General features: G+C 39.0%; 2 protein-coding genes across 2 annotated transcripts; both read right to left on the bottom strand.

Annotated features, from left to right (window-relative positions):
* Positions 1-2799: 2799 nt before the first annotated feature.
* LOC149016237 (F-box/kelch-repeat protein At3g23880-like) lies at positions 2800-24950 on the bottom strand. The gene is made up of 3 exons (XM_089157364.1): positions 23563-24950; positions 3297-3463; positions 2800-3180 (listed from the first exon to the last, which is right to left on the bottom strand). Exons 1-3 carry the CDS (start codon positions 24838-24840, stop codon positions 3171-3173), a joined length of 1455 nt encoding a protein of 484 aa, XP_089013490.1. The 5' UTR covers positions 24841-24950; the 3' UTR covers positions 2800-3170.
* LOC149016238 (uncharacterized) lies at positions 8319-11748 on the bottom strand. The gene is made up of 2 exons (XM_089157365.1): positions 10045-11748; positions 8319-9882 (listed from the first exon to the last, which is right to left on the bottom strand). The coding sequence occupies exons 1-2, from the start codon at positions 10946-10948 to the stop codon at positions 9866-9868; spliced, it is 921 nt and encodes a 306-aa protein (XP_089013491.1). The 5' UTR covers positions 10949-11748; the 3' UTR covers positions 8319-9865.
* Positions 24951-26195: the final 1245 nt, after the last annotated feature.

Below are 26195 nucleotides of genomic sequence, written 5' to 3'. Positions count from 1 at the left end.
AATCCTCAGAAGAAACTCGATCCTTAACTAGTGAATTAATTGGCAGGGCAAGATGGCTTGCTCGATGTATATAGCTTTTGAAAATGTTGTTGAAATGCTTGGGTGATATGTTGAGGGTCAGTTAGGTTCATACCTTAATAGGATAGTGATTTGATGCGGTTTCGAGCTCGGTGCTTCAAGGTAGACAAGTGGAAGAAGCGAGTATTACGGTCTCTGTTGGAATTCCACTAAATGCGAGACTTTTGAGCCCATTTGAGATAAATTTGATGGAGGATATTTTGTGAGATTCCAGGAGGTGTTTCTCAATGGTATACCACTCAAGCGGCCTCAAAGAGGGTGGCAGGTTGTAGTGTCTCTATAGGTCTAAACAGAGTTCCTTTTCTTGAGATTCCAAGTGTTGAACCACCTGTTTATTCCAGGTAATAAGAACTGGTCTTAAAGAATTAAGATTGTCAATTATCTGAGATGCCACACTGGATGGTGGAAAGGCATGCCAGTCTGTTCCAACTAGATCAAGATAGGAACTTTCGTGGAGCCAGAAATGGTCAAATCTAAAAGGCCTCGCACCTTTAGGTAAAGGAGGATTAGTATGAAGTGTCAGGAGAGCATGGTCTGAATGGGAGAATGAAATGTGTTGAACGTTGGCCTCAGGGTAGAGAGCAGCAAGCCAATCTTCATTAGAAATAAACATGTCTAGAATCCCTTCTACTCGATGAATTCCGGATTGTTTGTTGGTCCACGAAAACTTCAAGCCGTGGGTGGGGACCTTATGAAGATGGTAAGTTGAGATGAAGGTGGAGAAAGGTTCAACATATTTCCACAAGAGTGGGACACCCCCTTGTCGATCAGTTAGCAAGGCATAACAATTCCAATCACCATTCAGTAGCCAAGGCATGCTAACAAAAGATCCTAATTGATGCAGAGTCCCAAAACAAAAGCAAACCACCAACACGACCCGGGGGGGGACCAAAAAAGCCCCATTTTTTACACATAAGGTGGGGTTGGACTCGAGATGACCTAACTTCATACAAAAATAAAAAAGATAACAAAGATAGTCGAAGTTTGTGAATAAACCATTGAAGCTCCACTTGAATTGAGGGATGACCAAACCCTCGACAATTAAGATTGAGTTGGATCATGGCTCCTGTGATGGCTGAGTCCGACCAGCCATCTCAACCTCAGAAGGGGAAAACGAATCAATCCTTCCACCCACCTTTATTTTTTTAAACGGTATCTTTTCCAATGATTCAGTGCATCTTATATCAAAATTCTCCATCTTAGTGAGCACCAATTTCCGCTTACATGGGAGTAAGGTAAGGAGGGTAGGCAGCATGGAAGGTGGGGGAAGGGGTTCTTGCTTGGGATTGGCAGTATGGGGTAAGTGGATAGCAATGGAAGAAAATAACAGTTCTTTGTACCTTTCATTAGCTAAAGGAGCTGTAATGATTGACTGAGAGCTCAGCGGCATGACAATCGTAACTACCAGCTAAGAGACTATATTTAGTTGTGCTACCTGCAGGACCTCACAAGGGGAGGGATGGGAGGAAATTTTGACATCCTGCATTTCAGTTCCAACCATGTCATAAGTGCTTTTCTTGTCCACTGGGTCCTCCTCACCAATACCGGAGCTGGTAATTTTCATGATGCAATCTGAAGTCAAATATCGATATTCCAATTCTTGTGGAATTTGAAGTTGGAATAGGTGAGCAAGCATAAAGAAATTTCGAATAATCTCCATGTCTCACTGTTGTGATAAAGAGGATGTGGAAGCTATATGTTCCGAAGTGAGCCCTTTAAAGAAAACATCCTTGCACAAGCGAGCTATGTCATGCAAAGAACCTTGCCTTTTTATTGGTGTTGCTAATCAAGGTATGTAGGAAGGATCTGCAGCATCTCTTAATGCCATCACTAAGATCACATAGGAGTATTGGGGATTGTCATGTAAAGGGCAATTCATTCCTCGATGTCCGATGCGGAAGCAATATGGGCAAATTGTGGCTGGCCTCTATTCATATGCAAAGTGTATAAAGATGGGAGGATTTTGTGTCCCATCAAACTTAATAGAGGTAGGTATGTCCATGTGGAGATCAAGTGCAACACAAGCTGCCGAGGAGTAATTGGTGAGGGCCCCTAATGGGCATTCAATCTCTAGCACATATCCCACCTATGAAAAGACAATTTGCAGAATATCATAATCGAAATACAGCCAATTCATAATGAGTATTTGCACCCACATGATGCCATAGTGAAATGGTACAGTAGCTGCAGGAAAGGTCGGATCCCTTGGTTGTATAAATATTAAATGATGTCCTTTATACTGCCATGGTTGAGAAAAGAGGAGACAGTGAACATCCCGTGACGAGTTTAACTTGAGAATGAATCGATCTGGTGCACCCACCTTCTACCACATAATAGCCTTCGATTTTAATGGCTTCCGCTTTCCACGCCTTACCAGCAAGAAGCTGCAAGTCATAAGGATTAACAACCGATACATTGATGGAATATCGCAAAGCATATTACTCTCTTATTCTTTGGTATTATTAACTTTAAAATCTAAAATCTTAAACTTCCAGGATATGGGGTCAAGAATTCAGATTTCCTTTGCGTTAGGAACAAAGCTCTACATATATTAAATAGTTATCCCCCCTCCCCTTTAATAAAGCTACTAGTTCCCCCCAAAAAAATCTAAAACTCTATGAATATATATAACCTGCTTTGTTCATCCCACAATATGTTGAGTTGAAAAGACACAAGATATAACTATTAATTTCAGTAAAATGAAATTACAATCCACTTTCTTTCGTTCCAGTAGTAATTCCCAACATTCAGGAAACATCAATTTCACTAACAGTTAACCTGTCCAAGTGTGAAATAGCAATAGGATCCAATGCTTAACATCCACAAATTAATTTCAACAATACAAAATACAAACTTAAATCTGTTAAAACCTCAGTTCTCAATACTACATGAATACTTCATGATTCTCTCTTGATTAAACAAACCAATAACAAAAATATTTCTTGAGAACCTATATCAATACAAAAGTCTACATAATTAGTGAGCTAATAATCAAATAACTGAACTTTTTAACTACGGATCCAGTGCCCTGAAACTTCGCTTCTTACCAGTACAAATAGACTGCCAAAATATAGGCCAGCTTATGAATGGCCTCAATTATACCTGATCACATAAATAGGTGAGCAAAATCAGTGTATATATATGCTTCTGTAACCAAAACAACAAATTTCAATAATTTTCCAACTTGCATAAATGAACTGGACCTTTCAAGGTACTACCATCGATGGATCAGACTAGCTACTTTGGCTTTTAAGTCTTCTACTCTTGCAAGTGCTTCTTTCATATCTTCCCTTTCTGCACAGATTGCTCTTAGATCTTCCAGTTTAGCAGACATTTCTTCTAGGACTTCTAATTTCTTTGCCTGCTCATCTTTCATTTCTGTTAACTATAGGTGATCATAACAGTTCAGTGCTTCAAACAGATGAAACCAATAAACCTCACACAACATGACAAATAGAACGGAAGCGTGCAGCTATTTGGTTAAATGAGATACTCGAAATATCACAAAACCATATGATATAAGAAACAAACACTACCAAGGAGAATTTTTACCATTACCCCAAATTGTGTGCAAATCTCAGTCACAAAATCACAAAAGATGTTAAATGGTTCAGACTCATTAAATATAACCAGGTAACTCGAGGATAATGATCCACAAAAGTAACAAAATACTGAAAGCCTAAAGTGGAAATGATAGGACATGGTCCCCACACATCAAAATGAACAAGAGAAAAAGGTTTATCTCCACTATTATACTATGAACTCGAAGGGGATAGCTTACACGATGAAGCTTCCCAACTGACATGACTCACAATGTAAAGAAAAAATGGAACTAAATTGTTTATCCAAAATTTTCAATGTTTTTAATGAAGGATGGCCTAGACGGTAGTGAATTTGGAAAAGAGTAGACGTGCTCAAGCAAGCAATCGACAGAACATCCTCAAACAAGTACAGCCACCCGTCTCACGACCTCTACCAATTGTCCTCTTCGTCCTAAGATCCAAAACAATTATAGGCGGTGGTTAATTTAGGAACAAACAATAAGTTAAAAGGAAACTCAACTAAGTATAACACAGAAGATAGGGATAAATTGGCGATGAGGCCAGCAGTTCCTATACCTCTAACATTGGCATGGGACCATCAACGAGGGTGACAATGGAAGAGGATGGGGAAAAGGATGAAAAATTACTTGAAACTCCAGTCATATGATCGGATGCCCTGAGTCAATAATCCAGTGACCTGAGGTAGAAACAAGTGTTGTAGCATTACCTGTCTAAACAAAGGTGGTAGTAGGAGGTGAACCTGAAGTGCCTATAACTGGGCGAAACGGACATATTCTTCGTCAATCATTTTCACAGTTTTCCCTTCTAGATGAATGTCTCTGATGATACAGTGTCAGAAACCTGAAGTGGCTTGCTATGAAGCTTCCAACAAAATCTCTGTGTATGTCCTGATTTTCCAGAGTGATGACAAGTCTTGACATTCCCAGCAGTTTCATTGGATCCCTCAGTGTTGGGGTTTCTAACTAACCTCCATTCCCACGGCCATGAGTACCTGATCCACCACCAGAGTTGCAGTTTGGGGTAAAAGAAGTTAATGCAAAATTGGTGGAGGAGCTAGAATCTTGTGTTTTTTATTTAGACACCCGAAATACACAGGAAAAAGTCTCACAAAATGAGGGTACCTTGTCTCTTCCTAAAACTTATGCTCTAAATTATTCAAATTCGTTCCCAAGTCTCACACAGTGAGGGTACCTTATCTCCTCCTAGAAATCCCATGACTACTTGTTCACGGTGATTTTGCATCTCAACAACAACCAATAAGATGGCTATAATGGAATTTAACTCTTTATACATTTTCTTGTATTTTGCAAAATATTGATTCACAAGTCTGCCCTTCCTATCAGCCGTATAGAATTCTTGTGAGACCTCATAGATACAAGAAAGATTATTCTGGCCAAAATATAATATATTTAGATGGTCCCATATTTGTGTAACTCAGTCAACAATATTTCTCTCCACATCTGCTTTAAAATTTGGGCATCTATAGTCTTCCAAGTATCATTCCTAGTGAACTTAGTAAGATGGTCTTGTTGTCCATGACCAGTCAACACAACCTGGACTATCCTTTCCCACTGATAGAAATTGATAGCCCCTTCAAGTTTTTGTTCAAAAATGCGATGGGATGTGGACGTCATGATTTCAGTAATCTTAGGTTCAGACATGATGATCAAATCTTTCTTGCAATGCAAAAATTGAAAAAAGATAACCTTGGACCACAGCTTGAACCAGAAATTAACCAAACCAGCAATTTTGAACCAAACCAGAAACCAAATCAGATTAGAATCACCGAACCAGAATTGAACCAAATCATATCTGAACTATAGTCTTAAACCAACAGATAATGAACCAAACCAAAACCTCAAAAAAAAAAACCCAACCAAAATAGGACATTTAAGTTGATTCTCACAAAAACTCACGTAGGACACCAGTAAAGGTTCATGCACAGCAAATAGGGCATCAAATCCATCGATTCTCCAGCAAAAGAAGACCAAAATATGATGTTCAAGCAGATTGATCGATACTACTCAGTGTATTTAGAAGATATCCATCAAATCCTTCAAGAAACGATACTGAATTGAGGTTCTTACCTCTCCAAACCAAGAGACGGTGCAATGTAGCAACTCTTCCAACAAAACGAAGCTCTGGGTGCTTACTCCATTGATTCCACAAAATTTCAGAACTACAGCGTAAAGTGCTGCCTCCCCCTCAAACAAAGCCCTAAATCTCCTTCAAAGCAGCAGCGATAGGTCCCCAGGGATTGCAGGTATGTGAGTGGACTTTAATGGTTTTGAAACAAAATTAATCTAGAGAACCTTTCCTTTGATACCATGCAAATTATGGTATAAAATCAGAGAAAGGCAGATTGAGATGAAGAAGAGTTGCAGAAAACAAAGGAAGAAGAAGAAGATTACGATTGAGAGGAGCCTCAATCAATTGAGGAACTTTGCAAAATAACTTCTATATTTATAGTATAGTTTCCTAATTACAATGATCTTCAAAAATAAAGAAAGAAGAGTCCAACACGGCTCAAAAACGACAGAGCCTTGCACAAGACTTAGTGCTAAGTCTCAATCCCTTCTTTTGTTTCCAAAAATTCTCAAAACACCCTCTAACAAGAAGAAATATTTCTTGGGTTTTTTCTGGGAGTGTCTCAGGATTGTGTGATTAGTTTTTGGGATTTGAGGTTGCTCTACGTTTTAATTGAGCTCTGGATGTTCAGACTTCTCTAATATTCTTGGCCAGAAATGTCTAAGAATATGAAGCTTCTTTGGGACTGAAACCTGGAGTTTGTTGTGTGAGATCTTTTACTTTCTAATTTTTTGCATTGATGATGTGGTGATTTGCATTTAGTTAAATCTGGCCTTGCGTGCAGTCGCACAAACCTGGATTAAAATTAGGATCTAATCATCTTAAAGGTCAGACTGAAACTGGATCTTTCTGTGCTTCTTTTCTATTTTTCCCTTACTTTCAGCTGAGCCGTGGTGATTATCTTATTAAAGTTCTGGGTGTTAAGGCAGAATTTTTTTAATTTTTTTTTCCTGACAGGCAGCAGAAGCCACCCAAACAGAAATTTATTAGAGATCACCAGATACTATTTTAGATAAGGCCAGCAGATCTAATCTTATGCTCTGGAACAAAGAGAGGCACTAAGGCAGATCTAATGATATTTTTTTTTTTGTTACTTAGCATTCTTTAGCATTCTTTGTCAACTCATCTTCTTCGTCTTCAATGGGTAGCCCTCCTTCAAGCCAAATTCCAAATAATAATGGAGGAAAACTGGAGATGCAATATATATTCTGACCTGATGGGTTAACTGCATAAGCAGGATATTAGATATGGGCATGACTCGAGTTTGAACCACTTCCACCAGGCGGCTCCAGCTCCAAGCTGCTGCAAAAGATACAAAACCCTCTAGCATCTTTGTGTAGCATTAAGTGACTTGGGTAAGGGAAGAGGGAGCATATATATAGAAGGTGATGTGAACACAGTGAACCCCCCCCCCCCAACGGCCGGACCCCAACGTGGGGCCCCAAGGTCCACCAATCAGGCTGGCCAAACCCTATACAGGGGTTCTTTTGGCAATTTAAGCCCCAGTTATTGCTGGAATAAATTCCAGTTCAGTCTTAGTCCTAATTGAGTTCATTTCCCTAGGTTGAGTTGTGTTTGAATTAGTCCGGTTGTGGATAAGATAAGCATCCTTAAATCATGAGTTTAGCACATGTCAATTAGAGTTCTAATTTAGCATGTGATAATTAGAGTTTTAAGTTACTTAAAGTTTGTTTTGTTGAGTCCTTGGTTATCTTAAATTGGCACAAGTGATAAAGGGTTTTAATTAAAAGAAAATCCAGCATGTGCTTACTTAAGTAAACTTAAAGTCTAATTTCAGCATGTGTCATTAGTTAGTAGACCCCAATCCAAGGGTTTAGGTCAAATGGTGGGACCCTTGTCTATTAAGGATGCCTACATAGTTTCCAAGTCTTTAAAGGCCATAAATAGAATAGCCAAGTAGTCTTTGTAATTCTTCAATTTTGATGATTAATAAAATTGTTGAGTTTGGGATCAGGGTTTCCTAGTTGAGGGGGCCCTGGTTGAGTAGAATTTGTTCAAGTTCAAGCTTCTTCTTCTCCATTCCAACAATCTATCAGCAACATGGTGGGAGATCTCGCCACTCAAAAAAGGCGAGATCTCAGTCAAAATTTACCAAAATTCTAGCGTAATCTCAATGGCCCATCTTGGTGGGTTTTAGGGCCCTGGTTGGGCTGAAACTTGGTATTTAGCCTATTTAAGGGATTTTGAACACATTGGTGGCCTTAGATTTGTGAGAAAATAACCCTAAGTATGTCTTCTAAGTCGACCCTACGTGTAAAATCAAAATTCTGTGAAATGCAAGGTTAGACAACATGTAATGTAAAGATATCAAGTAATTCAAATTATCAACTATCAAGTATCAAATACATTAACATTACACATCAAGTGATCAACTTATCAAAGAACTTAAATGCCTTCAAAATTTTACAACCATAAGAAGTTTTAGACTTTTAGTAAGTCATAAATCACAATCCATAAGTTCACAATCACAACTCACAAGACTAACAAGAGTACAAGAGTAACAAGATTACAATTTACAACTTACAAGGTTACAACTTACAAGACTACAAGACAATAAGACTATAAGAGTATCACTCAACATTCTGCAACAACTGATTCTGAACGGTGGCCACATATGACTCCCCAGTCAACCCATCACTATATCACATACCGGTTAATATGGAACTGATATGTCTCCATGTCAGAATACTGGAGGAATAGCACTCTGGGATAACCGTCAATCGTGGAAGGGTGAAAAAGCCATTGATGTTGTTGTTGTTCATGTTGCTGTTGAATATATGGGTAGGGGTTTCTAAACCACTCAGTCAACAACCCACCTTCACTCCCATATGCGTACTCTCCAAGTGCAGGGTCTTGAGGAATAACATGATCTCCATAAGAAGAATACCCAATGTAATCTGACCTGGTGTTGTGATCCCCATATAGGTACCCGGATGACTGCCAACTGTTCAAACTTTGCTGTTGTGAATCACTGTGACCATGATCTAGGCTCATGCTTCCCATGTTCAATTCAAGATCCTGCATGCTTGCATCATCATTCGTTTGCCCCTCGGGCTGATCTGCTCTTCTTACTCCTGCTATAAGTTCAAGAGATAGGGGAACTGTGGCTCGCATGTGTCGGATGACTCGAACCTGGTGGAGGTGACTCCCTTTGTTGACCCTGACTTCCACCAGCCTAACTGCCTCCAAGACTCGATGGATGACTTGGGCCACTTGGCCCTCTGGTATCATCGGCATCATCTGAACTCCCACTACTAGATGTCACCACAGTTGTTTCAAGTTGACCAGGTGGCTCCACAAATGGTACAGTTGGTCCTAGTGATGCTGCTACAGCAACCTGACCCTTATTAGAAGACACATGCTCAGCCACAACATTTGGGCCCATAAATAGTAGGATCCGGCTGCCCTCCTGGCCCATCCAGCACTAGGCCACATTGATCCCTAACCCATTGATATATGACATCATCTTCCTCATCTTCTCAGGGGGATTTTGGAATATATCAATCAACTCCATCGGTTCGCAATTTTCGTCATCTATATCATCTTGTATGTGCCCTACTCTCAATCTCATGTTGAATACACATACACTAAGTCCTCGAGCCTCTTACTCCCAATCTGTTCCATACCTTACTATGGATGAGCGAGAAGGTGCTCCAGTTCCTCTCGCAACTAGAGGATGAGCAAGTCTGTGAGAGTACTTTAATTGCTATGTCCCTAAGATTTGGCGCACTAGTTCCACATAGCACCAACCAGTCAGCTGCATAACCAAAAATAAGAATGCATTAGGCAAGTAAATCTTAATGTTTATATAACTTATCAGTTATCATTTACAGAGTTATAGACTTATAGTAATAGACTATTTACCAGGATCATTTTTTTGCCTAGTTGCAACCGTAGAAGGCTTTCCAAAACTCCCAGAGGCATCCCTGAACTTTATGATCTGTACATCAATTCTTCAATTATTGTATTATGTATATGCACTAATGCAAAAAGTTGAAGAAACAATTGAATAAGTTCTCACCTCTCCATTAATTGTCCCCTGCATGACGGGATTTGACACAAGCTTCTCCACCATGTCTTGCACCACATTCATCCACCTTACATTAAGCCCCAAATCATTCTTGTAATGGTACTTTGGGTTTGCGGTAGTAAGTTTTTATTGCGGAAATAAAAAAATTTGATTAATTGATTTGGTTGTTTACTTGTTTATAAATTATAAGTTATTAACTTATAACAAATTAACAACGTAAATTAAAGTATACAACAAAAACTTAAAGACTTAAAAGTGACTCACCAGCCAAGTGAAAAGGATGCATCAAGTGCGTCTCCCATCTATCATTGATGATCCTCTCGTAGGATTTGAAGGAGCCAAAGGCAGCAGCTCTAATCAACTCTTTCATTTGCTGGAGGTCAGCATATATGTGGGGCATTGTGGGCTTCTTCTCCAAATCCACCATCCTTAAAACAAACACAATAGGCTTTAAAATGCCCATTGTCCTATTTAACTGCCTCCAAAAGGAATCATCAGCAATGGTTTGTTGGACTAGTACAGCATCAAGATGGTTAGATCCACGCCAATTAAACCACTCCTCACTTACAAACATGTGCCGTAGACCCACCACTTTCTTCTGGAAGCTTTTCAGAGCTACATAGTTGGTGGCGAATCTAGTCAATCCAGGTCTGACTAGATCACGCTTACAATGGTTTCTCGTCATCTTCAACACATAACCATGGTTATAAATAAAATTACTTACCCTTCTAGCCCTGTCAACCACAACATTAATTGACTTTCTTTTCCCTAAGTCCTTCAACATAAGATCAATCGAATGTGCTGCACATGGTGTCCAAAAGAGGTGGATCCTACTACTCTTCTTCTTCATCAACATTTCACCAGCTTTTTTGAAGTTAGCACCGTTATCTATGACAATTTGGACAACATTCTTTGGCCTTACCTCGAGGACCACCTCCCTAAGAAGCTTGTAAAGGTAGTCAGCATCTTTGATTTTATCTGAGGCAACCACTGACTTAAGGAAGGATGTCTTTCCATTGCATCTCAACATGAAATTAATGATGGACTGTCTAGTAGGACCAGTCCATCCATCAACCATCACAATAACACCATATGTAGTCCATTTTTCCTTTAATGAACCAATGTATTCCTCCACCACCTGCTTTACCTTTGGTAAATATTTATTCATTACTTCCTAAGTTGTTGGGCCTTTTAACCCTTACACCTGCCCTAACAACTGCATTGATCATCCCCTTATAGTATGGTGTTTTGGCTACATTGGCTACAATGTTGTTGTAGAGCATGAATTTGCTAATTGCCAACCTAGCTTCCTCCTCCCTACTACCTTCTTTACCTCCAGCAAACATATATGGAATACTTCTTTGATAGATGTCTTGATGCTTGAAGAGGGAGGGGTCTTGGTCAAATGTGTCATCATAATGTCTAGTCTTCCTCCTCCTTTCAGTCCTCTCACTTCCATGAAAACTATGTCTAGGTGGCATGGATGCCCCTGACCCCCAAACCACCTGCTCCTCTTGTCTGTTCATATTACCTCATATTCTCAAAATGTAAGGACTGTCTGCTAGCTTCCATTGCAGCCTTCATCTATCTCCACTTGGCCTGTGACTCAATGCCCATAACCCTCCTCCTCTCTTCATTGTCGTCTGACTCCTCATCAACATCAACAAAAGGTCTAACCAGCACGGTATCCTCAAATTCCCTTTGCTTTTGTATCATCCCCTCCTTTTTTTGTCTCCCTCCCTTTAAAGTTGTTGCAATTGCTTTTTGCACTTCATAAGGAACCTTAGGATACTTGGAAACATCTTTGTAGACCAAATATTGCTTTAATCTGATTGAACCACAAAATTCAAGGCCATGAGGCAATAGCCGCAATACTTGCATCGGGATTTTTTCTTGTCAGCAGTTAGTGGATCCCCATGTTGCCAAGCAATATCCTGAGTCCCACTGCCAATGCCGCCACTCCTACTAGTTGCCATTTAAGATACAAGTGTACAACACTGAAATACATACATGAATGTTCCCAAATAATCATTAGAATAATTTTTAGATAAATAAAAACATATAAAAATAATTTATAAAACAACAAAACACACTTTGTTCTAAGATAACATATATACAATGCTCAAATAAACATGTTTGTATTTTTAATATAAACTAAATAATAAGAGCATCATTTAAAAAATAAAAATAAAAATAAAAAAATTAATAAAATATTATTTTTATAATTATTTTATGTAAAAACAATTTATAAAACAACAAAACACACACTTTGTTCTACGATAACATATATACAATGCTCAAATAGACATGCTTGTATTTTTAAAATAGACTACATAATATAAGCATCATTTAAAAAAAAAATTAATAAAATATTATTTTTCATAATTATTTTATTTAATTATTTAAATCAAAAAAATAAAAATAATACAGCAACCATGATAATCAAAATATGAATACATGGGATTGTAGCCCTCTTAATGTAGTTTAACATAAGTGATAATCACATTCATATCATAAGTATTTTTTTTATAATTTTTAGTTTTAATTTTTTAGATAATATTTTTTTAAATATGAAAATTCAAAAAAAATAATAATAACAGAAAATTAAATTTATTTCCATGAAAGTGTAGATCAAAGCTAGTAGATCAACATATATTTATACTACACTCACACCCATTGTAGAACCTTCTATTTGAATAAATTTTAATTTGGGGAAAAATCTTACCTTTATTGAAGATCTAGTTCAAATAGGTTTGAATGATGATAATATGTTGTTGTAGATGTGTTGATGATGTTTAGAAGTTGAATCCCCAATAAATTCCGGCAAAAAACACACTTGCAGCGAGAGAGAGGCGAGATATGCCTCTCTCGAGCGAGACAGGGAATTTTAAAACCCCCTAAAGAGGTGGTTGGACCACCTTTGGCGAGATCTCTCCAATATCTCGGCGAGATCTCATGTCGAGATCTCCCATCTCTCCCCTCTCGACTCTCATCTCGTCTCGCTATCCTTAAATAGCGAGATATCTCGCGAGATCTTGCCAAAGATCTCCCACCATGATAAGCAATCATCAAGCAACCAACAATCATTCATAGCTTCCTACAAGTAATACCCCCAGCCTCATTCCCCTGTTCCTCCCTCTCACGCAAACCCTTCCCCACCCTCCGCTGCCTTGCTCAGCCCCATAAGGATCTCCCCACCCCCATCGCACCCTCTCAATCTTCCTTCCCCTTCTGTTCCAGTGAAACCCCTGCCCACCCCCACTCCTTCCCTTGCAGCCATAGGTTTCCCCCACCCTCTTTGCCTTTGTGATAGCAGCAACCCCACACCCCCCCCCCCCCCCCTGCCAATCCTACTTCCCCAGCCCCTTTAGCTCCCTTTTCCCTTCCCCTAGAATCGCAATCTACCTCTAGACAGTAGTCCTACCGCTAATTACCTAATTGAACCCTATCTCCCTACCTTTTGCACATCTTCTTCCTTCGAAAATTCTGCAGAATTTAAACTACTGTAAAATGTAAATCTGAAATTGTTTTAATTTCAGACCTTCCTTAAAGTCTTAAAATCCTCAAAAACAAGTTCTGAAAGTGCAGAACAGCAAGGCAATCAATTCTGAAATTGCAGAAACAACAAGACAGTTCTCCTTCCTACCCTAGCCGAAATCCCCTCCAAACCCTAGTTTTGAAATTTAGTTAAAGTTCAAACCTGAATTACTATTTCAGCAGGGTTTTCCAGAGCTAAAGAATACCTACACCCAGAATCGGCCCTCATCTTTGCTGGAATTCCCAGGCAGCCCTTAGATTTAGGGAATTTTCCAAAATACCCTTAACCCTAAATCTGGGTATATATCAATTGGCATCAGAGCTGCAGTTTCCAGCAACCCCAATACCTTTAGCAACCTTTTTTAATTTTTTAGAATTTTTTCTGCAATTTTTTGACCTTTTTCTAGACCTAATTTTCTAGGACAAATCTACAGAAATCTGACACTTAGATCCGTCCCAAATTTGAGGAATACCATCCCCACAACCATAGTGTCCTTTCCCAGTTCCAGCTGAGCCCAATACCCTAGCATTCCTATGGATGAAGCAGTAAGCATGGAGGAACCAACTAGAGACTACTTACAATCTCGTCATTGTATCTATAGAGGGATGGCAACCACAGCGACCTCCAGGGATGCACGAGTTGAGAAATTATTATGGTGTCAAACAGTCAAAGATCTTCATGTATTTTATCAGTGGTTGTGGGGTCTAGACAAGTATTTTGATCAACATCACTATTCAGAGAATGGTAAGATGGGGGGTTTGCATATAATCTACTGGCGGGATATGCCCGTGAATAGTAGAACAACAAAAGGAGATGAATGATTGATGAAAACACTGATTGAACCCCCCCCCCCTACACCAAAACCTAAAGTGAGCCCCTAGAATCACCTAAGCCTGCAGGCCAAACCCACTCCAGGGGTATTTTGGTCATTTTTCTTGCCCCTTTAGGGCTCAATATGGATCTAGCTGGAATCCCCTCGATCCAAGGGTTATGGATCTATTTTTTAGTTTTCTATTTAAGTTAGTAGTTTGGGAATTGCTGTCCATTTTAATTTCTTGAGTTGCTTTTACTTGGTCAAAGTTGTTGATAAGATAAGACTCTTTTACAGGAAGGGTTCTTATCTTTTAGAAGTTTGCTTTTGATTAAGTATTGTCCTTTAGTAGTAGAGTCTAATTCAAAGAGTCCACATAATGAGGTGGGATCTTAATCTATAAAGGAAGTAAGGAACCCCACCTACAGTCCAAATCTTTTAATCAATTAGATTCCAATCTAAGGGTTTTTGGTCAAGGGGTGGGGATCCTTATCCATTAGGGAATCCCCATCCAAGTTAAGAGTCTTTTTGAAGGCTATAAATAGACTATTAGTTCATTGTAATTTTCAGTTTTGATGGTTCATACAATTGTTGAGTTTGGGATCTACGAAAATCTAACCGTTAGACCTGTCCCAAACTTTAGGAACATCATCCCCCTAACCCCAGTGACCTTTCGTCCTAATTTCAACCCAAATCAGACCAGGCCCTAACCCCAACCAAGTGTCCTAGGCCAAGTAAGAAACCCAGTTTGAACCACAGCCTCAAAGGATTAATTCTGAAATTGTAAAACAACAACATTAGAGTTAGTTCTAGCCTAACCGAACCCTTGAACCGTTCCATACTCAAAAGACATACAAACCCTTAAATCCGAAGTTTCAGCCTTTCCATCTTAAAAATCCATATCTGTGTTCACACAACAGCAGAGTTTGAGAGTGATAAAACACCCTATTAATCCCTAAAATACCCATTCTCTTTTGCTGAAATTTCCTGGACATCCCTTAGATTTAGGGAAATCTCATTCTACCCTTAACCCTAAATCTGGTTTACATCAAGGTTAATTACATATAGACCCCTTGGATTTGCAATCAATAACATCTCTTCACCCTGAAAACAAATCAATTACAAACATCCCCCTACTCCTAAGATTAAGGTTAAATGATGGTTTCCTCACTGAAAAAATATATTAAGTACCAATCTTACCCTTTTCCATTCAAATAGTTTTTACAATACCAATTTTATTCTCATCATTCTATTTTATTATCTCTGCTCTTTCCATCCTCGTTCGTCAGCTTCTCCTTCCTCAGCTTCTAGAGATGCGTGGTTTCAGTTGTCATGCTTTTTGGCAATGCCAAGCTTGAGAAGGTAAGACATAGTTAGAGAGTAATCGTACGATATGGTATTCTTCTCTTGGATACGGTATACTATATTTAATATCTAGAGCAAATTGCACTGAAACCCCAAAATAGATGCCTTAAAGCACTGACACCCCATTTTATGTATAAAAAGCACAGAGACCCCAAAATTATATTTTTATTGGATATATTTGTCAAATTTATCACTAGAAACAATTTAATCACTGTTTATTTTAAAAAATATCCCTATAATAAACAATGTCTGAAAAGTTTTCAATGACAAATTGAACAAATATATCCAATGAAAATCCAATTTTGGGGTCTCTATGCTTTTTAAACATAAAGTGCGGTGTCAGTGCTTTAAGGCATCTATTTTGGGGTGCCAGTGCAATTTGCTCTAATATCTATATCTATATACATATATACGGGAATACACTAAGATTTCAGTTCATTCTAAGATGGTAACAGAGCATGTTCTGATCCTACCTGAACACTTCTGCCCCATTCTTCCTACTACTCTGATTTAGTTCTTGTGCTTTGATTTTCACTTCAACTGCTTTGCTTTGGTTCCTGTTTGTGCCATTCTTCATTGATCTGAATTTTTGTTCGGCGATCTGGTATTTTTGCTATTGTAGTTCTGGTTCTTGTTGTCAATCAGCTGCTTCAAGCTTGTTTGGTGTTTTCCCTTGTTTTTGGTCCTGTTTTTCTGGTCACTGATTGTTTGCTGGTTTCAGAGGCAAGGTTTCTTAAACCTCCTGATAGGTTAGGGATTTGTGAAGGAGTAGAGTTTTTGACAGCAACGGTTGTGGTTTACAGACTTCAGTATAATTGGTGGGTATAATAGGCAAACAAGAACCATCTCCAAATTGTGCCAAAATCATATTGAGGTTCAGATTAATTGGGTTCATGAAAAAGTGTCTCAAATAACAATGGTGGATGTTGAGTGGCATTTTCCCTGCGTTGACGGGGTTCTCGTTTTCGTGTAAGGTTTAACTTGTTAATTGTCAATCAAATTTCAGAATTAAGTTGAAATGGAGAACTGGCTCTTTCAGTAATAAAGATGCATCTACTTCTGTAAAGTCTTGGGGATCTGCTTAATCATTATGTCAAACAATCTCTTATAGTACCCGACTAATAGTTAGGCTTCTCAAGTCTGATCTTCAAAAAAATTTGTGTTGCTATGTAATCAAAAGTATCACCTCATGATGATGACGACCTAAACCGTGTAGTTGTCGGAGTCAAGGGAAGAAGAACGAGAGAGGAGAGAGAATAAAATATAAGGATGAGGGTAAAATTGATATTGTAAAAATTATTTGAATAAAAGAGGATAAAATTGGTATTTCAATTTTTTTTTAGCGTGGAAACCATTATTTAACCTTAATCGTTAAGAGTAGGGGGACATTTGTAATTGATTGTTTTCAAGGGAAGTATATGTAGTTGATTGCAAAAATTATTTGAATAAAAGAGGATAAAATTGGTATTTCAATTTTCTTTTTAGTGAGGAAACCATTATTTAACCTTAATCCGTAAGAGTTGGGGGATGTATGCAATTGATTTGTTTTCAGGGGTAGTATATGTAGTTCATTGAAAACCCAGGGGTTCTATATGTAATTTTCCCTTTCATCAATCATGTATGAAGGATTTACTCGGAAAAAAAATGATGTATGAAGGTAATGAACCCACTACTTGGGAAGATATGTCAAAAGCTTTGAGCTATCTATTTTTCCCACAAAAACATCAGCAACTCCATCACTCCCAAAAGTTCCCTAAATTTGATAGGAGAAATTAGGAGGTGATGAAACCACAAATCTAGGTTTAGGGGTAAAGCTGTAATTTCCCTAGAATGTGGTTGCCTAGGAAATTCCAACAATGGGTAGAGGAAATTTTCTAGGGTCTCCCAACAATCCAAATCAGCTGAAGATGTGTTCAGATCTGAACTCTTTAACAGATTGAAGATAACAACAAAAACAACAATAAGCCTTGTCCCAAATAAATGGGGTCGCTACATGGATTCTTGCCTTCCAATCAATTCTATTTGAGGCCTAAGCTATGCATATCTTTTCTCACCACTTCTCTTAAGGTTATCTTAGGTCTCCCCTAGCTCTTCAAGTGCCTTGTATCCGGATTATATCACTTCTGTACAGGGGGCATTTATAGGTCTCTATTCAACGTGGTTGTTCCACCTCAAACGACTTTCTTGAAGCTTATCACTTATGGGAGCAACTCCCAAACCAACTCTAATATGGTCATTCCTTATCTTATCATTTCTAGTTTTGCCACTCATCCATCTTAACATCTTCATTTCTGCTACACTGAGTTTATCTATATGATCCTTTTTAACAGCCCAACACTCTGCACCGTACATCATAGTTGGTCAAACAACAGTCCTATAAAATTTTCTTTTAAGTTTTAATGGGATATGTCGATCACACAAGACCCCGGACGCACCTCCCCACTTCATCCACCCTATTTTAACTCTTTGGGAAACATCATCCTCTATATCACCTCTTTTATTTATGATTGAACCTAGGTACCTAAAACAATCACTCTGAGGAATCTCCTTATCATCAAGTATCACCACCTCATCGTCTGCCCGATCATGAATTAAGTTACAAACTAGATATTCTGTCTTCGTTCTACTTAGTTTAAAGCCTCTTGATTCCAAAGTTGTTCTCCATGATTCTAATTTGGTATTAATCATCACTTGAGTCTGATCAATCAACACAATATCATCAGAAAAAATATAAGATTTGAAATTTGAACTTGAAACTCAGAATTAGGGATAGAACTAGTTCGGCTAAGGTTAGGGTTTGGGGAATGGGCTGCTGTCCTGCAGTTTAGAACTAATGATGTTACTTTTCTGTAAGTCTGAAACTGTCTCAAAGGAAGGGGGATTGAGATTGTAAGTGTTTATGGTTTTCTGGAATTTAAAATTCTGCAACTCTTCTCAAGGAAGAAGATGAAGTGCAGGATTTTGAAACTCCTAGAAAGAGGGCTATAATGGGGGAATTCGCAGGGTGGGTTTTATTCCAAGAGGAATTGTGACTTTAATGGAGGAAGAGAGGTGGGTTTAAGGGCTGGGAATGGGGATTTCTTAGATGGGTAAGGATCTGCTGCCGTGGGAAGGAGGGTTTAGGGGAAGGGTGCAGGTGTTAGGGTAGGGGCAAGGGCTTGAAGCAATACAGAGAAGAAGGGGCAGGGGGTATATGCAATGGGGTTGGAAGGTGTTTGAAGCTGTAACAAGCGGGGAAGGGGCGGGGGAGATTGTGGACAAGGAGGGAGACGGTAGGGAGGCATGTGGACAGAAGAAGGGGGCTGGGATTGACAGGGAAGGGGCTGTAACTTACTTGGTGGGCTGGAAAACTTGAGAAAACTTGCTAGCCTTGATGAATCAGTCTTCAGAACTTGGGTGCAGACTGCTTGAATGCTGAAAAAAAACTTGAGACCTCTCACAAAGACAACCTCAGGGTCCCCCTCTTAGGAACGCTGCCAACACTCAGGCAATTACTCAAACAAGTTCTTAATTCATCAAATCTAAAAATAACTTACATGAGATGGCTATTTATAGCCTAACAATAACGACTCTGACTCAGACTGGGATCTCCTTAACTAATGAGATCCAATTACAACTCAAACTGAACTCTTATCCAACTTAAAAGGGAATCAAATTACTACGAGATTACAACCCTTGGATTGGAATCTCACTAACATACTTTAAATTATCCTTTTAAGCACATGTTAATTAGATAACTCAAAGCAACCAACTTAGGACTCTTTCAAACGCAACTCAACATAGAATACTCCAAGCAAATCCTAAACAGACTCAAACTGCCAAACTGGACTCAACTAAAATTCTGAAACATTCTAATAATAATTCCAAAAATAAAACAAGATAAAGTAAGAGCCAAAATGCCCAAAATACCACTCCAAAGGGATTCAGCTAGCTTCATGAGGGCTGCTTGGATCCATCCTAGGGGGCCCAATTAGGGTTTTGTAAAGGGGGGATTCCTATGTTCACATCAACTGGTATAGAGTAGCAAGAAACGTGGAGATCATATCAGCCACATCAGTCAAAGTACTATCCATAAGAGGGATCCACCATCCACCACTCTCTCCACAGCTCTTCCCTACCCTTCTAGTATAGACCACAAGGAAGCGTCTTACACCAACTATAACAACCCTCGCTACTACAGCAAGGACTACCTAGCCAGTGAATGCCCTCAAAATTAGGGGAGATACAGTCTCCCCAAGCCACCAGCCAACTCCTCTAAAAGACGTACAATGTCCACCTCAAGAAGCAGCCCTAGCAGAATTCTCTAACGACAAATTACACTTGGACAGCCAACAAGATCATGATGAGTTAGTAACAAGCACATTAATGATACCCATGCTTTCTAAGGTAATTACAAAGGAGTCCGAAGGAGACCACGAGGACCCAAATCTTGGAAAACCAGGTGGAGATCATAACCCTTGAAGACAAGGCCCTAACAAATACAGAGAATGCCTCCAAGAAGTACAGGGACATGGTAAGGCCACCACATCAGCAGAAGACATGCCTTAGAAAGTAATCTCTCTACTAGAAGATCATTGTGCCCTTAATATTTGAAGTTCAAGAGTTGCTGCCCACAAATTTCAAATTAGCAACAGCCTCTATTCTGCTCAACACTGAACCCACCCTTAACCTTAAAGGGTATCTTGAAGGAGTCACCTCAGCAACACACTGCCTTGGGTTCAATGTCTTCATGATGCCTTCTTGGTTCACTGAAAAGGAGGCTCCTAGGGTCGAAGATCACATCTATCAACCTATCACTCTTCCTGAGTTCTGTCTAGGAGCAGTACTAGTAGCCAAGTACCTACTACTTCCTACTGCAAGATGCGAGAATGAGTCCACACCAAGGATTTCTAAAGCAACAAATCACGGGTGTTTGATCGGCACATTCATCAAAGAGATGAATGCTTTCAAGAAGGGAAGAACTGATGTGAACACAATGACCCCCTAACCGAACCCTAAAGTGGGGCCCAAAGGTCCACCAATCAAGCTGACCAAACCCTATACATGGGTATTTTGGGCAATTTAAGCCCTAGTTTATTGCTGGAATTAATTCCAATTCAGTCTTAAAGTCCTAATTGAGTTTATTTCCTAAGTTTGAGTTGTGTTTGAATTAGTCTAGTTGTGGATAAGATAAGAGTCCTTAAGTCATGATTTTAGCATATGTCAATTAGAGTTCTAATTTAGCATGTGCTAGTTAGAGTTTTAAGTTACTTAAAGGTTGTTTTGTTGAGTCCTTGGTTATCTTAAATTGGCAAATGTGATTAAGAGTTTTAATTAAAAGAGAATTAAGCATGTGCTTATTTAGGTTAACTTAAAGTCTAATTTCAGCATGTGTCACTAGTTAGTAGATTCCAATCCAAGGGTTTAGGTCAACTGGTGGCATCCTTGTCTTTTAAGGATTCCCACATAGGTTCCAAGTCTTTACATGCTATAAATAGCCAAGGAGTCTTTGTAATTCTTCAGTTTTGATGATTAATAAAATTGATGAGTTTGGGATCAGGGTTTCCTAATTGAGGGGGCCTTGGTTGAGTAGAATTTGTTCAAGTTCAAGTTTCTTCTTCTCCATTCCAGCAGTCTACAAGCAATCATCAAGCAACACCGCCAGCCCCCTTCCCCTCTCTCTCTTCCTACCCCTTCTGTTCCAGCAAAACTCCAGCCCTCCCCCACCCCTTTCCTTGCAGCTGTAGGTTTCCCCCACGCCTTTTCTCCCCTGGATAGAAGCAACACCCCCCCCCCTCCAAAACAGCCAATCCTACTTCCCCAGCCCCTTTAGCTCCCTTTTCCCTTCCCCTAGGATCACACCCACCTCTAGACAGTAGTTCTATTGTTCATTACCTAACTGAACCCTATCTCCTAGCTTTAGAAAATTCTGCACATCTTCTTCTTCCTAAAAAGATTCTGCAGAATTTAAACTGCTGTAAAATCTAAGCCTGTTTCAATTTCAGAGCTTCCTCAAGTCTTAAAATCCTCAAAACAAGTTCTGCAATTGCAGAAAAGCAATGCAATCATTCTGAAATTGCAGAAACAGAAATACAGTTTGCCCTTCCTACCCTATCCAAAACCCCTTCAAACCCTAGTTTTGAATTTGAGTTAAAGTTCAGACCTGAAGTACTGCTTCAATAGGATTTTCAGAGCTAAAGAATACCCTAAACACCCAGAATCAGCCCTCCTCTTTGCTGGAATTCCTGGGCAGCCCTTAGATTTAGGAATTTCCCAAAATACCCTTAACCTAAATCCACATTTACATCAGAAGGGTAAATTAGTTTTTTCCAGCTTAGACCTAACAGTCCTAATGGAATAACAGCTATTTGTGATACATTGAATTCCTGTGAGGTGTCTAAATAAATACAGAGTTTTGGGGTGTCTCTGTCATTTGCTCTTTCATTTTGGATCCCTTGTAGTAGATTACTATCCCAAGATGGTAAACAATATCCATGTGACTAAGAGATGAGCTTCAAAAATGGGTTAGGATTCATGTGAATTAGGTACCCTTTCTGGAAAGGCCAAATACGGTTTCCCTTTCTGGTAGAAGATAGAGGTATCAGGAATACCTTGACTGGAACCATCCTCTCTCCTCATGACTCTCTGGCCCAGAATTCCTCCTGTTTGCCATCCTAGCCATGGACTTGGCCCGTGCTGACATTATTAAGGCGGAGAAGGAAAGAGATATGAGCGGATGGGATTTTGTTTATGTCAGAGGTGCAGTTCTCTTCACTAACAACATTGGAATCCAAGCTCCTAACCTGATTACTTGTGGAATCAACTAGGAACAAATTTGTAGGTATATAGATATAAATTTGTCAATCCTGGTTTCTATTATGACACAACGCTGCTAGCAATTCATGATCTACACGTATATGTACCATTCTGGCAAAAGGTTGACGACTTGCTAACCATCTCCCATTGTCTTGCTAACTTCTGAACATAGGTTAATTACTTGAGGTCATAAATCTCATTTTACACCCAAACAATATGGTCTGAGTGGTCTAAGGTGAGTTAAAGGTTTACAATATGATGGAAGCAGGGCTGAACTCAACTGCCCTACCTTGAGGTGCCGCTAGCTGGTCAAAGCATAAATCAACCAGGAAGGGGGACAGATAAGTTGGGGGCAGGGGGCTGCAACTCAACTAAAACCTCGGGGCCAAGGATTTTGAAGTAGAGAGAGAGAGAATGGCAATGAGATAAGAGGAAGAGATCTGGACTGACGGTTGCCAAGTAGTGAGAGATTGTGCAGTGGCCAGAGGCTTTGCCTGTGGGAGTTTCCACTGCTTTGTTTACACACATTGAAGAACAAAAGGGCAGGAGAGGATGATTTACAGTCTTGGAACAGAGTAGGAACTGAATAGGGTCATATTTATGTAGGGACATTCAGCAGCATTTCACGAAACCAAAATTAACTGCCATTATATGGTGCTCTGCTGGTTTTTATTCCTAAGTGCTGCACAGCCTATAAATACACCACTATATTATGTAACCATATTAAGGCATTTCCATTAAATGATGTTGGAAGGAGATTTACAGCAACAATTACGCTGAAAAGCCCCTGAATTTTGTTTTTACAATATTTTTGCATTAAATGTTCTGGTATTATGATACAATGGCATTTTTTGTAACATTGCATATGGCTCTATCTACAGCAGCGTCTTTTTCCCAGCATTCTTGGGGGGGGGGAAGGTCACTGAATTGGTACATGAAATGTTGTTTAAAAGTAGCACCAGCATAGTCTCAACACAAGTAGTTCTGCTGTGCCTTTTTCTTGTTCTGTTTTAATTTAGTTATATCTGCTTCAATACCTGGGTAATTGAGTAATAACGTCCCTCCAGTTGGTAAGGGAGAAGGTGACTTTTAACATTCAGAAGACACTAGTCATACAAAAACCAAATCCAAAAATAGGACAGGAGAGCCAAGAATTCAAAATATTGAGATTAATGCAACGACTAATTCAGTAAAACCAAATGCAGCAAAAGCTTAAGTGCAAAATCTGCATTAAAGAAAAAAGAAACAAGCATTACAAAAGTAAATATAGTACCTGCTTAAACAGTTTTAGTGAGCGCAAACTCTCTGTATATAAACTGAACTGTAGCTTTGGCATTTCTGTACGGTGCATAAGTCCCTCGAACCTTTTGCTCTGTAGATGGTAATAGCCCCAACCTTTCATATGTGTCTCAATTAGAACCTCTGTGTCGTCCACATCTCTAGGAGTATAATAGTAAAAAGGGTTTCCCTCCATTTGGTACTCTTTAGGCAAGACACTGAGATCAATACTATACTCTTTCACCCATGTACCACTGACAAAAAAACTATTACTCTCGTAGTAGTAGTCTTTGAACATCCATATGTCCATTGTAGAACCTTTAGCACAAGAAAGAGATAGCAATCCTCTCAATTCCACCAATTGGAGTTCAGGACATTCGTAATCCCTATACTCTAGTTGTAATGACTTGAGATCAGGACAACCTTCAGGATGTGAAATTAATCTGAATTCTTCACTGTCAACATCAAATGCAACAATGGTGTTATTAGGGTCAATCATATCCCCATCAAAGATCTCTTCGTCCATTAGAGAATCATATAGGACCAGCCAGTGGATGGCTCCATTAACAGAAGCTGGAGGAGCTGCATAGTTGACATGGTATGGAGAATCCTCCACCTCTCTCCAAGCCCAAAAAGAAGAAGAAGTGCAACACCTAGAGTCCCTTCTTTCTATTCCCAAAGTAAAGACATAGCATTTTGTAGTGAATGAGACAGGATCGACATCTTCATAATCTTCTACCTCGTAATAGTTCGGATTGCGCAAGCCCACTACTTTATACTTGTCAGTTAATTGACCATATCCGAAACCCACGGAAGAGGAACCAACGGATAAAGGATGTGGGGGCAATGTTATCATTTCATGTGTGCTAGGATTACAGATACGAATCCTATCGTCTTGAATGCAAACCAAATCGAAATGAGTATGCACGACGTTAGCATAACTTATGTCATACTTGACCTCAAATTCGCTGATTGTTTCCCCTTCTTTGTCGAGGGTTTCTAGGAAAGCAGAACAAGGAATCCCTGAACTTGAACTGGTTGTAACCGATGAGCAAAAGAGAAGGGGTTGTTTGCATATGGAATGGTCAGAGTGGAGTAGGAACAAGTAATGATCATCAGAGTCAGAGATAAGATCACGCCATCGTTTACATACGCACTTGAATCGAAAGAGGGTCTTCACGGGAAGTTTCGATAGTACTTGAAGCAAAAGATCTTCAGACTCAAACAGATGATTATGCCCCATCAATCTGGGACGACAATGTTCGCCAATCATCCTCTTCTCTTCCTCTTCTCTTCTCTTCTCTTCTCTTCTCTGACTGTCGAGCGCTATCAAGGACTTTGTCCGACCTAGCAGGTTATTCCAAAGAATGGAGGGAAAATGGTCTTTTTTAGGGTAGCGGATAATTCAGACAGTTAAAGATTCGGAATTTTTCGGATAATTAATAATGCCCTTAATTATTATCTTTATCTTACTTATTTTTTGAATTTATTAATTTTATCTTAGATTTTTTCTGGAATTACGGGTGCCTCCTTTCTTTTTCTTTTTTTTACAAATGCAACTGGCCGGATCTATAAGGTGATAGAAAACAGTGGGAGGCACCACTGATGGGTTGGGTGAAGCTCAATTCCAATGAACTCTGAGCGGTGATTTAATTGGCAAAAAGACCAACGCTTCTACATAGGAGGTCAAAGTTCGAATCCCTTCGGGGCCACGGACAAAACCCCGCCTATATTAATTATACAAAAAAGCGCCTTGAGGATGTAGTTGTGGCGAGCGCAAGCTGACCCGGATGAACCTCATTCAAAAAAAAAAAAAAAAAAAAAAAAGAAGCTCAATTCCAATGCATCCTATGCTGACGATGGGCCCGGTTTGGTAGCCCAAGACAGTCTCGGTGAGATCCTTTTTGGCTTGTCTGATCCAATTCGCTTTGAATTGGCATTGGTGGATAAAGCTCTAGAACTACGAATTGCTTTTACGTATGCGATCCAAGAGGATTCGTGTTGTGTTGTTTTTGAGTTTGATAGTCTTGAACTGGCGCAATGCTTAATTGGGAAGATGGGCACCTCCCATTTTCATTGCTTCTATCATTTGAGATATTTGTTAATTTGTTTCTTATTTTTAAAAAGTGTTACTTTTGCCTTTGTTACTGTAACCCACAATTCCTTAGCGGATGTTTTAGCTAAAAAGGTTTACTTGATAGAGGAGACAACAATTTGGCTACTTTCCACTCCCTATATTAGTAACTATATCCCTATAGCCTCAGTTGTTCCTCAATAAATAAATTTTCTAAAAAAAAAATTTTTAAGTTTAAATTTGATTTAGTGTACAAAACATATATACTCTCTCACATCAACCAGAAATAAAAATAAATTAATAATTAATAAGAAAAAATAACAATAAACTTTCGTACTCTTACTCATGTATATTGAACACTAAAATTAAAATAAAAAAAAAAAGAGAAAGAGAGAGAAAAAAAAGTCAAAGAAAAATCGAGAGAAAAAAAAGGAGAAAATTAACCCAAAAAAAAAGAAGAAAGAGAAATTAGAATGCCGATCGTGGTCCTCTATAAAAAATTTAGGAAAAAAGTTTTACCTGGAGGAAGAGAAAAACTCACTTGAGTTAAAACA

Source organism: Hakea prostrata, chromosome 5 (genome assembly GCF_041222555.1).
Source record: "Hakea prostrata isolate BN-2017 chromosome 5, UWA_Hpros_2, whole genome shotgun sequence".
NCBI lineage: Eukaryota > Viridiplantae > Streptophyta > Magnoliopsida > Proteales > Proteaceae > Hakea > Hakea prostrata.
Note: the sequence above shows the minus strand (reverse complement) of the source record. Positions and strands in the feature narration are given on the sequence as shown.